This window comes from Pristis pectinata, chromosome 17, assembly GCF_009764475.1.
Source record: "Pristis pectinata isolate sPriPec2 chromosome 17, sPriPec2.1.pri, whole genome shotgun sequence".
NCBI classification, from domain to species: domain Eukaryota; kingdom Metazoa; phylum Chordata; class Chondrichthyes; order Rhinopristiformes; family Pristidae; genus Pristis; species Pristis pectinata.
In genome coordinates, this window is record NC_067421.1 from 5,468,794 (window position 1) to 5,483,551 (window position 14,758).

Genomic DNA, 14,758 nt, shown 5'->3' on the forward strand with positions numbered 1-14,758 from the left:
ATTGTGGTTCAAGTCCATAGTTCACTGAAAGTGGTCACGCAAATAGATAGGGTGGTAAAGAAGGTGTACGGCATGCTTTTCATTGGTCAGGGCACTGAGTTTTATACAGCTGCAAGGAACTCATCTTGCAGCTGTATAAAACTTTGGTTAGGCTGCACGGAGTATTGTGTGCAGTTCTGGTCAGCCCATTACAGGAAGGATGTGGAGGCTTTGGAAAGGGTGCAGAGGAGATTTACCAGGATGCTGCCTGGATTAGAGGGCATGTGCTGTGACGAGAGGTTGGACAAACCTCCAGGTTGTTTTCCCTGGAGCGGCGGAGGCTGAGGGGAGACCTGATAGAGGTTTATAAAATTATGAGAGGTGTAGATAGACAGAATATTTTTTCCAGAGTAGTTCTAGAGGGTACCATTCAAGTACCAGAGGGCCTGCATTTTAAGGTGAGGGGAGAAAGTTTAAAGGAGATGTGTCGGGCAAGTTTTGTTTCACAGGGAGTGTTAGGTGTCTGGAATGGGTGGTGGAAGCAGATACAGAGGGATATGGATCATGTACAGGCAGAAGAGATTTAGTTTAATTTGGCATGGTGTTCAGTACAGACATCATGGGCCGAAAGGCTTGTTCTTGTGCTGTGCTGTTCTATGTTCGATATGAGTGGTCATCAGAAATGATTCAGGTGATCAGTCTGGCCCTCCCTTCGATAGTGCTGGGCACCACAGGCTGGATGCACATTGTAACCTTTCAGAAATGTACCCTTTATATTGCGTCTCCTTTACCTGCCAATCAAAATGTACTGCTGCACGTTCCTGCATTAAGTTTCAGTTGCTGCACGTCTCACCATTTCAACAACTTGTCAGCATCCTCATGTAAACTGTCACCGTTTAGTCTTGCGTTGTCTGCAGGAGTCAATAGCAGTGCTCTGTGTCTGGAGTTAGGTCTAATTCAGATTGGGTGAGGCCATTTTGAGCCGCATTGGACTTTACAACAATTTAGCAATCCGACACACTCTCCTTAATCCCGGAATTTAGTAAAGTAACCATATTTAAACTCTCAGTCACTGTGCCACCTGAACGTTTCCAGATCAAGGCAACACTTCAAGGCTCACGTGTGAATCACATACTTTGCTGTGACCTGTACCCGACTTTGCTCCTCCTTGTACTGGCATCACATGCAATTATCATTTCCTCCTTGAGACTCTCCCTCCGTGTTCCATTCTTGTATGTGCCTTCCTTTCCTTGCCTGGAACCCTCCACCTTCTGCTCTCGTCACACAGTCCCACCCTTTACCCAGTCCTCTGCACGATCACACTTCATCTCTCTGGATTCGTGTGCAATGCCTCCCCCTGCCCCCCCCAACCCTGCCACATACACACCCTTCCCTCTCCCTCACATGATCAAAATTCCCACAGCTTCTGGCCCTTTTAATCAATACCACACTGCCCATCCTGTCTCCTCTTTCTCCCTTGTACTGGACCCATTCTTGCCCTGCACCTTTTTTCTCTCAGTGCCCAATTCCCTGCCTAGTTTTGTTTGGTCCTGTTGAAGTGCATCTGTCCAGCCTGCACAGGTCCCTCCTCCTTCCAATGGCCCAGCAGTCTGACCCCTTCCCTCCTGCACCAACTCTACAGCCACACCTTCACCATAGTCTTCCATTGTTGCTCTATTGCCACACGACACAGGGAGTTATCCAGAGGTTACTACCTTTAAGGATCTGCTTAATATATTTCCTCAAATCTACCCAGAGGTTCTCATCCTGTTTTCCGCATATGTCATTGTCCACGACCTCTGCTGGTTCACCCTCTTCAGAATTTTCTGCAGTCAGTTAGTGAAATCCTTAACCCTGGCACCATCTAGGCAGTGGACCAGCTTGGAATTGTACCGACGAAATGCCCATCTGCTGTGTCAACTATTTCCTCCACCCCCCCACCCCCCAACTGGGGCACCCTTGGTGTGTTGGTCTTTGTTGCAATCCCCAGGGATCCCCTCACTATCAGCACTCTGGTCAGAGAGCAAAGTGCCTTCAGTTGTCCTGAACTCGCTGTCTGCTCTTGTTGATCTTTCTCAGTCTCCTAATCCCTTCTGTTGTCCCCTCTTGAGCTGCAGGTTTACCACCTCCTGAAACGTGCTGACCACAAAATGTTCAGTTCCACGGACAAACCTCTGTGACTGATGCTGGCTGAAGCTTGAGCTTCTCCAATTGATCACACCCATGTGGTTGTCCAGGGTAGGAGAAGGACCTTGCAGTCCCACACGGCACAGGATTCATGGGTCTGAGATGTCTCTATTTCTTAGCTTAACTCAATTACCAGGTAAAGGATGTGCTTAAGATGCTGCTACTGTTTAATTATTTACTCTGTACTTATCCTGAATGAAGTTTTCAAATTCCCTAGCTCCTTGTTTAAACCACGTGCTTGATTACGTTTACAGGGCCACTCTTTCCTGAACTTTGTTTAAACTCATTCAGGCTCTCCTTCCCAAGGTTCCTTCACTCACCGGCACTCTAATTTCCCTTGCTTCTTTAAGATTTCCCAAGTTTGCAGTGTTTTCATCGGTAATTCCGGAGAGAGATTCTGCATTTCACTGTTACACCTTCTCCTGACTGTTCTTTTCTCTACTTGTTGTTGCCTTTCGCCTTGCATCCCTTGCTTCTGTTTAATCTCTCATGTCTTCCACATTATCACAAACCTTTCTTTTTGTTCTTTTCTCCATTTTGTCTCCATCTTAAGATGTGTGGACAGACATATCGGTGTGGGAATGGGAAGTGGAATCTAAAGTTCCCTGGTTCTTATGGAAGATCAGCAACGTTAAATGTTATCCCTCACCAGACACATAATGTCTGACTTTGAGTGTACCTGTATTTTCTGTTTTAATCTTGTATTTCCAGCTCTGCAGTACTTTTTGTAAATGTTTAAACTTAGATCTAACATAACATATTTAATCTTGGTACAAAGCCAGGGCATTTCTTTTTGAAATCCATTAACATCAACCCTCTATTATTTCATCAAAGAATTTAATTGAGAAGTCATGATTTGTCTTTGAGAAATTTGTACTGACTTTCAAGTGTTAGTTCATGGTTTTTCAGATGTCATTTAGTTTTGTCCCAGATTAATGTCTCAAAGTTTCCCCAGAAGTAGTGTAAGGCTGACCTTACAATGAAGACTGAGCTACTTATTCAGTGCCTCAGCTGTGGCCTCTCATTGTCCAGGAATGTCTGATGTTTGGCCCCTCATCTTTTGACTGTTTGTGTTTGTAAAAGACCTCTTGAGTTTTCTTTTATGTTAACCACCAGCATCCTTCAAGAGCAGATTTCATAGCTGCAGAGGAACATTAGTCACATAAAGTTATTGAAAAGCAAGTTATGAAAAGTTCATAACACAGCACAGAAACAGGCCCTTCGGCCCCACTGAGTCTGTGCCAACCATCAACCACCCAGTTACGGTAGTCCTACATTAATCCTGTTTCATTCTCCCCACATTCTTATTAACTCCTCTCAGATTCTACCACTCACCTATACACTAGGGACAATTTACAGTGGGTAATTAACTTACCATCCTGCATGTCTTTGGGATGTGGAAGGAAGCCGGAGCACCCAGGGGAAACGTCGCAGGGAGGACGTGCAAACTCTACTCAGGCAGAAGTCAGGATTGAATCCAGGTCTCTGGCACAGTGAGGCAGCAGCTCGACTGCCCCTTTTGTTCCCCTTTTAGCAGCTGTCTATACTTCTAATATTGAGCCTGATTCTCTCATCTGGGACAAAACTAAATGATGTGTGGAAAAGTATGGTCTAGCAGTTGAAAGTCCAGTACAGATTTGTCAAAGGCAAATCACACAGTCTCACTCAAATTTTAGATGAGTGTATGGACCCGAAGAGAAACTTGACAATGTGTTATGAACTTTTCATTTATATTAAGTATTTTTCAGGATGCCTTTTTTCCCTCCTTGCTTAACATTGCTTCTCTCTACCTGAGCCATCTCCATTTTGATTGTTTAGTTATATTTAAAGCCAATTTACCTGGGTCAAATCCATTTTTCAACTCGCTGAAGTCAGTCTTCTCCAGTTTAATTTTTTTTGCGTATGGTTATTCTGTGTCTTTCTCCGTAGCTGTTCTAAGCATGATGATATGTGTCTCACTGATTCACTTCCTGGAACTAGATCTAGCACTGCTTCCTTCCTCGGGCTACAAATACAATGATAAAGAAAGTTTTCTTACACATTTCAAGAATTCCCCCACCCACTATGATGTTCCTGTCCCTGTCAGTATCAGGATAGTTGATGTTCCCTAGGTACCCTCTTGTATTCATGTATGTATAAAATGCCATGGGATTTTCCTTAATCCCGGTCACCGAGGACATTCATGGCCCCTTTTAACCCTCCTGATTCCCTGTTTTTCTTTCCTGCTTCCTTTTCTATTCTTCAAAGGCCCTTACATGCTACCTCTATGTTTCAACACCCAAGTTTCCTGAACCTTACCATCCTTGATTTTCTTCCATACAAGAACATGTTGGACCTGAATTCTGACCACCAGATGTGGATATCCAAACAGCCGCTCTCAATCTCTGCCCCCAGTTCCTGTTTGCAGTTATCCCTCCCCCAATATAGCACTATTTCCTCCCCACCCCCCCGCCACAAGGTCCACTCTTCCTTAAGGTTTATGGATTTATGATCATTCTTCTCAAAATGCTCTCACACTGAAACTCTGATCACCAGGTCAGGCTCATTTACCAATACAAGGTTTAGTATGGTCCCTTCCCTGGTTGGATCATCTACATGCCATTTCAAAAAGTCCTTCTGGATGCACCTAACAAATTCAGCCCCGTCTAAGCCTCAGACACTAAGGAAGTCCTGGTCAATATTGGGGAAATTAAACTCGCGCACTGCGGCATCCCTGTTGCTTTTGCGTCCTTCCATAATCTGTCTTCATATCTGTTCCTCTATCTCCTGCTGGCTGTTGGGAGGCCTGTAGTATAACCCCCATCATAGCGATTGCACCTTTCTTATTTGTGAGCTGTACCCATATTGCCTCACTGGATGATCTCTCCAGGATGTCCTCTGTGACTAGAGCTGTGGCATTCTCCCTAATCAGTAACTCCCCCACCTTTTTTTCTTAATATACCTCTTTATTGCATCTGAAACATCCAAACACTGTCAGTCCTGTCCTTCTCTCAGCCAAGTCTCTGTAATGTTCTCAACAACAATGTTTTGAATGGACTAGAGGGAGACTTAGAACGGGACTAGCCTGTGACAGCACTGTCATTCTTGAAAGGCAGTATAGAAACTAACAAAATTTTGTGACGTGTATCTTCAGAACTGATGGAATTTCTGTCATTCTATTCTGTGTTCTTACAGGAAGAATATCTCAGTCTGGTGGCAAGGCTTATTCTGCATTTTCGAGACATCCGTGAGTATTCAAGCAATTTTCTGACTGAGCTTCAACCGTGTGATTTTTGTTTCGAGAATATTAGACTGGAGAAGTGTGTTGTCTTTGTTTCTAATATTTGTAAAGCTAAAGATGCATTAAAGGTTTTGGCCACGAGGTGACAGTATATCCTGTGAGTGGAAGTGGCTGATTGAAACTTCAACTCGCTGAACCACAAGCCACTGTGGGACCAGGCATGTTGGTGCTGAAGCTGAGTGTTGCCAGGCTGATGCTGCTCCATGGCTGATTCCATATCTCCAGCAGCTGGCAGACTGCACTGGTGGAAGGTTAGGTGCAAATCCAGGATGCCTGACATGCTAGTGGAAGCTCTATTGCCTGTTGTTGCATTTCTCCTAAAGAAGCTGACTATTGGTGGGATATGGGTAGCTTGGGAATCTTAGTGCCTTTCCTAAGTTACTATCATCTTGTGAGTTGAGGTGGTGAACGCCATCGATGAACTCCATGGACCAATGCTATAAGCTGCTCAACTTCATTTTTCAAGAGTGATTGGCCAGCATTTAGAAACATGATTCCAGCTATTTCTGTCTTTGGATAGAATGCACACCAGGGTTGAATGGCTCAGCTCACACAAGATGTCCCCGTGCTGAAGTATCAAGGTCAGTCAGTAACTTCTGGAGAGGAGAATAAGGAAAAGTATCAACTGCAGATCAGACACAATGTGGCCTTTTGCTTAGCATGTCTCCCCAAGAATCATAAAGTTCTGCCCCATTTGGATTGGTCTCTGAATCCATGCTGGGAAGACATCAATTTCACGGTGATTTTTTTTACATTCATTGCCGTGCCTTGTTACCCTGTACAACTGAATGTTGTTCTAGGTGTCTTTAAAGGGCAGTTTAAACCATGCTGATGTGGGATTGAAGTTAAATATAAACTAAATTAGATAGGGACAATGGATTTCGTTCCTTAAAGGGTAAAAATGAACTGTTACAACAAACCAACAGCTGTAATTGACGAAGAGTTTTATTTCTGGAAGCCAATTTAAGATTCTCAAACTGCTGTGTTTGTATTTCAACTTGAGCTCTCTGGATTGTTCATGTAGTAACACACATTGGACGCCTGCTGTTACCAGTGTAATTGTGCTTCAGCAGGGCTTCCCTGGTCCTGTGGGTTTTTTTGTAAATTTTATTTACAGCGTGGTAACAGGCCCTTCCGGCCCAACGAGTCTGCGCTGCCCATTTTAAACACAAATTAACCTACCCGTACATCTTTGGAATGTGGGAGGAAACTGGAGCACCCGGAGGAAACCCACGCAGACACGGGAGAACGCACAAACTCCTTACAGACAGCGACGGGAATTGAACCCCGACCGCTGGCGCTGTAACAGCGTTGCGCTAACTGCTACGCTACCGTGCCGCCCAGGTGCTGTACAAATAAAGTGCAAAGTGTGCTGTCATTCTTCACAAGATCCTGTTTCAGCTAAAAATGTTGGATCTGAGATTGTAATAAAGGGAAGACTTGCCATGAAGATCCTTGTGGATCAAAGGTTTTTTCATCTGGAGACGGGATTCACATCTCACACCAAAGGCTTGACCACAAAATCCAGGCCGAGTTTACCTCTAATGTACTTCCAGAGAAGTCGTTTTTCAGGTGGAATGTTAATCTTTTAAGTAAACCTACTGGATCCCAAATTCCTCTTTGAAGAAGAGTTAGTACTTAATTTTAATTCAAAAACATACTATTTGGTCATTTATCACCGTGCTCTTTATGGAACCAAAGTAAGCAAATAAGCTGCAAGTTTCCCCACTGCTCTTCAACAGAAAGTACTTAATCAAATGAGAATTTTTTTGGACATCCAAGGTCACTGAGGGCTCTATAGTAAGGCAAATCAGAGGCTTTATTTCACCAATTTTCTGTCCTCCAGAGAATGGTGGTTCAATAGTCAAATTCCTGGACTACTAACCTAGAGACCTGGAGTAAAAATCTAGAGAAAAATTCAGACACAACAAAGATAATTGGGGGATTTAAGTGTAATTAAGTAATCTGGAATCCACTAGTCTCGGTGCTGGTAACCATGAAACTATTGGATTGTTATAAAACTCCTTATTGTGACCGTGGACCCACCTGTCAGAAGGGGCCTATGGGAAGAGCATGCTTGAAGAACAACCCCATCCTCAGCAATGGCAGGACCCAGCATGTGAATACCAAAGGTAATATATTTGCACTTGCAACCATCTTCAGCCAGAAGTGTCAGCTTCCTTCTGAGGTCTCTATCAGTCTTCAACCAATCTGATGTCATTGAAATGGTTGAGAACACTGGGTACACCAAAGCTGCAGCAAGGTGGCAACCCATTTCCCGTGCTGAGGACTGCTCCAGCAGGAGCCCTCCAGTCAACTGTCCCACCAGAGACAACACTGGCAACGTGGGAAATTGTTTACAAAATCCATTGTGCTAATTACCACCCAGTCTATCTGCTCTCAATCATCATCAAAATGAAGGGCTGTTTTATCATCATTCCTATCAAATGGCTCCAACTCACCAATAACCAAAGCTCAGTTGGGTTTTGAAAGGGTTATGTGGCTCCAGACTTCACAGCCTTGGTCAGATAGACAGCAAAGGTTTGAGTTCCAGAAGTAAGGTGAGAGTAATTTCATTTAACATCAAGAAAACATGACATCAGAGTCCTGGGCATCAAGGGGTGGACATCAAAGGTTGGGATCATACCTCTCACAAAGGGTGGTTGTAGTTGTTGGAGGTCTGTTATCTGAGCCCCAAGGCATCTCTGCAGGAGTTTCTCAGCACTGTGTCCTTGAACTACCTTCAGCAGCTTCCTCAATGACCTTCATCACAAGGTTAGAAGAGGCAATGTGCAGTCGTCAGTGAATGACGTCAATTCCACACACATCTCTTCAGGAAATAGAGTTGTCCATGCGTGCATGCAGCAAATACTAGAAAGCGTTCAGTCACGGGCTGATAGGTGGAATATGAATGTAGGAAATAGAAGCAGGAGTAGGTTGTTGGGCCCCGCTTCACGATTCAGTAGGATCATGGCTAGTCCTTTATCCCAGAGCCACTGACCTGTACACCCTTCAGGTTTCCTTAATACCCAAAAACCTGATGACCTCAGTCACGATGATACTGAGCCACTCAGAATTCACAGCCGCCTTGGTGAGACAGTTCAAAGGTTCAACAATCTACGGGTGGAGAAATTCTCCTTATCTCAGTCCTGAATGCCCAGCCCCTAATTTTGAGTTTGTTTTCTAGTCATTCCATCCTTGCAGTGACCCTGCCAGGCCCTGAAATAGTTTGGTATGTCTCAGTGACTCCACGGGATGGGCAGAGGTAGGGAGCTGCATGAGTGAGTAAGGGAGGGGCGAGTGAGGGGAGGCGAGCAGGCAGGGGGGGGGGGAGGCCAGTGGGGGAGGGAGGGGAGACCAACAAACGTGATTGAGGGACAGTCAAAATTCTCAAAGGCCCATCATACTCGGCTGAGATGATTGGTCACTTCTTTTGATGGATTTTATTGTGTGATGTGTGTTAAGGGGGCTCCTCAACATGGGACACAATCGTTTTCATATCCGTCACACATACTGGTTGGGTTTCTTCTAATGCAGAGGTGCATTGACAGTGCTGATGCTAATCTCATTTAGAATCATATCAATTATTGCCATAACCTTGAGTGGTAGATCTGTCCTCTTCAGTATATCCCACTGTTACATAGATCTAGATGTCCTTTTCTCTTGCTCCATTTAAGAGAACCGAGGCTAGAATGGTGCAGTATGGGCACACTTCAACAAGGCCATTTGGTAAAAAAAAATTTTGCACATTTATTGTTCCATTACTCTGAGATTATAATGAAGGTGCACAATGAATTTGTTCCACTGTATAATTGCTCGATGTTTTGTGTTTTCACAGATAAGAAGACACGAGCTGGTGGTAAGCAGTGTTTTAATTCCAAAATGATTTAAGAAAGATAGGAATTGTGTAAATGAGTATTTGATTACTGGATGACTCGGTGGGCTGAAGTGTGTTTTTCCATGCTGAGTGACTCAAGTTGTTATTGTTGAATTAAATGGCTCTCAAAATGATGAGATTGCATTAATATGGCAACTGAATCACTGCCGCTCCACATGCTGTTGGAGTCCAGGCATTCCCACAGGAAGGGAAGATGGGAAAGCTCTTAACAACCAGGTCATTTTGGGGAAATCCGAGGAAAGTGAGAGCCTGACGAGTCAGTGAGTGGAGGTGATCTCATAAACAACCAAACAATTAGATGCTCTCAGGATTTGCCTCTGGTCAACAATGAATAACCACACTTATGGTGGACCTCATGCAGGTCAAAATAGTTGCCAGCAGGGCCCTTTGTCAAGGGGGAGGTTCACTGCTCCAGTGGACACACAGGGACCCTTACTGTGAAATGTTTGTTGTGTGAGGAAACATGGTCAGCTGACATTTGCTCACCCTTCTCATGTTGGGCATGTGTACTCCATTAGTTGGTGAGTCCTGAAAGTTGTAGGGGGTGAGTAGTGGGGCGTTTTTGCTCCTGACCAATGATGCTGTGTCTGTGGAGTTTGTATGTTCTCCCTCTAGCCATGAGGTTTTACTCAGTGTGCCGCAGTTTCCTCCCATACTGGTTAGTATGTTAGTTGGGCTCTAGTGCAGGTGGTTGGTAGGAGAACCTCTGGGGTATTAATGGGCATGTGAGAGAATAGGTTACAGGAAAAAGGCATTGATGGGGTTGCTCTGAGAGCTGATGTGGACTCAATGGAATAAATGGTTTACTATTTCATAAGGAAATGAAAATGAGATGTGAATGTTGGTAGATCTCAACTTGGGGGAGGAGTTCTCCACTGGGTGTGAATTCATGGTTACTCATGGGGGGATGGAGAACTGGTACTTCCTCATGGGAGATGGAGAATTTTGGCAGGGGGCAGGGAGGGTTGCAGTCATTTGGGTGTGAGCTGATCGTGGTTCCAAGTTAGGCATAAGGAAGTGTAACACCCTCCAGAGAGGGTGATGCCAGTCCTCCTCTGGGAAAGATGGGTGGTGTTTCCCTGTCTCGGTGGGAAGAAAAGTGCATGGTAGGTAATCATTCCCCATTAGCAATATGTTTTCTGTAGAGGGATATTTGGCAACTAGGGCAGCTGTGTCTGGGTATCAGGGCAGACTAAATCAAATGCAACATGCATCTGGAAATAAGTACCAAAAAGCAGTTTCAGACAAAACAAAAAGTAGGAACAGTGCTTTACCTGCACTGTAATCTCTCACCTCTGGTTCCAGTACAGATTAAGGTGCTTTCTAAGGAGGTACCTGGCTGATCATTTTAAAGTTCCTATTTCACATTTATTGTTGTTGTAAACTGGCCAGAAATTTTAAGGACATAAAATGGGACATCTAAGATATCTTTATTAGTCGCATGTACATCAAAACACACAGTGAAATGCATCTTTTGCATAGAGTGTTCTGAGGGCAGCCCGCAAGTACGGTAGCATAGCGGTTAGCATAATGCTTTACAGCGCCAGCGACCCGGGTCCAAATCCGGCCGCTGTCTGTAAGGAGTTTGTACGTTCTCCCCGTGTCTGTGAGTTTCCTCTGGGTGCTCTGGTTTCCTCCCACATTCCAAAAGACGTACGGGTTAGGAAGTTGTGGGCATGCTATGTTGGTGCCGGAAGCGTGGCAACTCTTGTGGGCTGCCCCCAAATCACTACGCAAAAAGATGTATTTCACCGTGTGTTTCGATGTACATGTGACTAATAAAGAAATCTTAAAATCTTAAGTGCATGAATTTATATGGCAACAGTTGCATATTAAGAAATTGTGTTTGATTTCTAAATCTAAATCACGATATATATGGGAATAGTTATTTTTTTCTGCTCCACTTTTCTCGCTCTGTCACTACAAGGAGGTAGCCTTTCTCCCTGTTCTTCGTTTTTATAAGCTAGCTCTGGTTCTGGCTTTATTTATTGATCTACTTTTTGGCATCTTTTCAATATCTTTGGAAATGTTAATAATTACATGTATTACAACACCCTTTTTTGATTATTAGATTAAGAAATACTTTCTTGAAATCCATGTTGACTATTTCTTGTGAAATATTTTTTCTGGATGTTATTCTACAATCGAGTGTTTAACACGGTAGTTGCAGGAAGTATGTTTCCACGGGCTGAGGAGTATGGAACATGATGTCGCTGTTTCGGAATAAGGGCTAGGCCATTTAAGACTGAAATGAGAAATTTCTTCACTCAGAAAGTGGTAAATTTTTGGAATTCGGTGGTCTGAAGACTTAGATCGCATTCAGAACAGAGGTTGATAGATTTCTGGTATTAAGGGATATCAGGGGATAGAGCAGCTGAAGTCAAAGATCAGCCGTGATCTTGTTGAATGGTGGAGAAGGCTCAAAGGGCCAAAAGGCCTATTTCCTCCTCTTCCTTATCTTCTTATGGAGAATGACTTAATAGTTTTTCCATCCTTCGTCCAATATTAAGGTGACAGTTCCTGAATATTTTTTATCTCTTCTCTTATTATAAATATTGCATTAGCTACCCTGGCCCCTGGCACTATACCTTCTCGTGTTGCTCTGTTGTTTCCCCAGTCCTAAAAAAAGTATGCTTTCCATCAGCAGCTTGGGTTTTATCAACTTGATTTGTTTATTTTGTGGTTCTAATTTTAGCAGCTGTTATTCTCATCTCTAACATCTCCTAATGATGTCATGTCAATTAAATTTTGTCTCTTATAAATACGGAACCTTCACAGAAGCTTTAACCTTTGGAATTCCTTCTCAATCTCAGTTTCTGTAAATCTTTTTCTTCTTTCTTAAGATCTACCTCTTTGACCAAGCTTCCGGTCATCTTTAGTAGCTGTTCTTTATGGAGTTTGCTGTCACATTTTGTTTAGGGGGTCTTGTAAATTTTCTGCTGTATTGAAGACTTAATAAATGCAGCTTACAGTTGTATCTACAATTCTGTGAAGAATTGTTGCTGAAGTGCCACATGACTGCTCTTTCCTGTGTGCCTGTCATGAATAGTGATCCTTACAAAGAGAACTCTATAACTTGCATCATTAACTATTGGACTTCAAGGTGTGAAATGTGCCTTGATGTGTCAACTTTTGGCCAGGACACGGTAACTACTGTATTCCATTTCTATTACAAAAGCTCCTTGGTTTGAGGGAAGTGGACATTAACGTTGGATGCTCCTGATTCCTGTGAGCATTCCATGTGGGCGCCCTCATAACTCGTAGACCTTCAGTTAGTTCCCTCCTTAGTTTTCTCAGCTGTAACGAAAATGAACCCAGCCTACCCTGTCTCATAGCTGAAAGTAACATCCTGACGAATACCCGCTCCAGTGCAGTCACATCCATTTTATAGTGTGGCAGCAGAATTGTACATAGTACACTAGCGCTGCTTAAATAATGTTTTATGTAGTTGTACCATATCCTCCTTGCTGCCATACCTCTGCCCTGGCTAAAGAAGACAATTGGCCTATATGCCTTCTTAACTACCTTATTTACCTGTGCTGCTGCCTCCAGAGATCCATGGGCATGAACGCCAAGGTCCTTCTGTTTCTCAGCATGTCTTGGGGTCCGACTATTCATTGTGTATACCCTAGCCTTAGTCGTCCTCCCAGAATAAATTCCTCACATTTTTCAGGATTAATTTCCATCTGCCCTTCCTCTGCCCATCTTATCAACTTACTAATATCCCTCTGTAGCAGACTAGCCTGCTCACTGTCTACAACAGCACTAAATTTCATGAATTCTGCGAACATACTAATCTTATCTCTGACATTCACATCCACATCATTAATGTATATAACAGAGAAGGCTTCCTCACTGATCCTTGCATTAAACCACTGGTCACAACCTATCAACATTGCATGGATTTGCTTATTCACGCTCTTTACTTCCTGTCCAATAACCAATTCTCAGTCCATGTCAGTATGTTAGCCACAGTTCCATGTGCTCTAACATGGTTAATCAACTTCCTATGTGGGTCGTTATTGAAGGCCTTCCGGAAGTCCAAATGCACACATCCACTAGTACCCCCATATCTTTTCTACTGGTCACATTCTGTGTACTTTTCTGTTCACTCAATCATGCAACATAGGTTTGAAGTCATTGGCAAAAGAACCAGAGAAGAGATGAGAATTGTTTGTACACAGTTACAATCTGGAATGGCAAAGGGAACAGATTTAATTGTTACTTACAAACAGGAGTTGGATGAACACTTAAATGGACAAATATTTGCAGGGTTGTCAACAAAAAGCAGGGGGATCACAGATAACTGGCTCGTCCAAAGAATTAGCACAGGCGCATTGGGCCAACAATCTATCTTCAACACTGTATGACTCTGTGATTCTATCTGATTTCTATTTGGGCATCTTTTGTTCAGAGTTTAACAGAAGTTTTACTTTTGTTTCCCTCCCTCCTAGATCCAATGAACGCTTTGCAGAACTTGCAAGGTGGTCCCACGGGGAGCTCGAGTGGGATGATGGCCACTCGTCCCCCCGGAGCTCCTCTGCCTGGAATGGCAGGTCTGGGACAGGTGAATCAATCAATGTCACATCCTGGACAGCCTCAGCCGGGTACGTCTGGAATGGTGCCTCACATGCCTGGCTTCCCGCCAAGCACCCAGCAGCAGTGTGAGTAGGATTTGGAAGTTGCAAACTCCTGAAGTAGGTAGCACCTGTTTTATGCAGGCACTTTTAATTCGTTATGTGTGGTGGTCTCCCACTAGCCCCTCCCCCAACACCCCACCCCCCACCCCCCTCCCTCCCCATTCCCTGGTATCGCAACTCGCCAGTAGCTTAGTCCTCGGAGAAACATTGACGTGAGCAGTGTCGGAGTTGGGCATGCGTAGTGACTTGGTTGTCTGTCTACTCACCAGAGGAAGGGAGGGGTGGTGGGAAGAAATCATTGATTCTTGTTCTACAGCAAGGTCGCTATGGTTGCTGAACTGCCATTTTAGCTCCTTGGTGGAGCCTGTTATGTGTTGTATCTGAAGCTCAAAGTAATCAGTAATGGGGGTACTTATAAAAAGTGTTTTAGCACATGAGTATGGAAATCATCTGCATAATATAATTTGTTAACATGAGACTGAAATGACTGTTTTGAATACATCTAGAGCAACAGAGGAAAATATTTTATAAAAAAACGTCAGTAAGAGCAGTTTAAACCTCAGTCTGGAAATGTCAGATTCCTAATGTTGCCAATCAGATTACTCTGTACCATGACCAATTAATCATCAAAAATGCAATGTATTGTACTTGTTATGTCTTTGTTAGAACACAGAGTTACTGGACTGAATTGATATTGATTACACTATGACCTATGCTTAAAATTTGGAGGAACAAGAAATGAAATCATGTGTTCTCCGTCACTGTGTATCCCTT

At 43.7% G+C, this 14,758-nt stretch overlaps 1 protein-coding gene across 3 annotated transcripts in view; it reads left to right on the forward strand.

Annotated features, from left to right (window-relative positions):
- Positions 1-14,758, forward strand: part of med15 (mediator complex subunit 15) — a 95,717-nt gene that overhangs the window by 11,361 nt on the left and 69,598 nt on the right. For 2 of the 3 annotated variants that reach the window (XM_052032053.1, XM_052032054.1), the window contains exons 3-5: positions 5,341-5,392; positions 9,285-9,305; positions 13,799-14,008. In XM_052032053.1, the coding sequence (XP_051888013.1) occupies positions 5,341-5,392; positions 9,285-9,305; positions 13,799-14,008 (283 nt within the window). The remainder of the gene's footprint in view (positions 1-5,340; positions 5,393-9,284; positions 9,306-13,798; positions 14,009-14,758) is intronic. The other variant, XM_052032055.1, reaches the window with a different exon arrangement.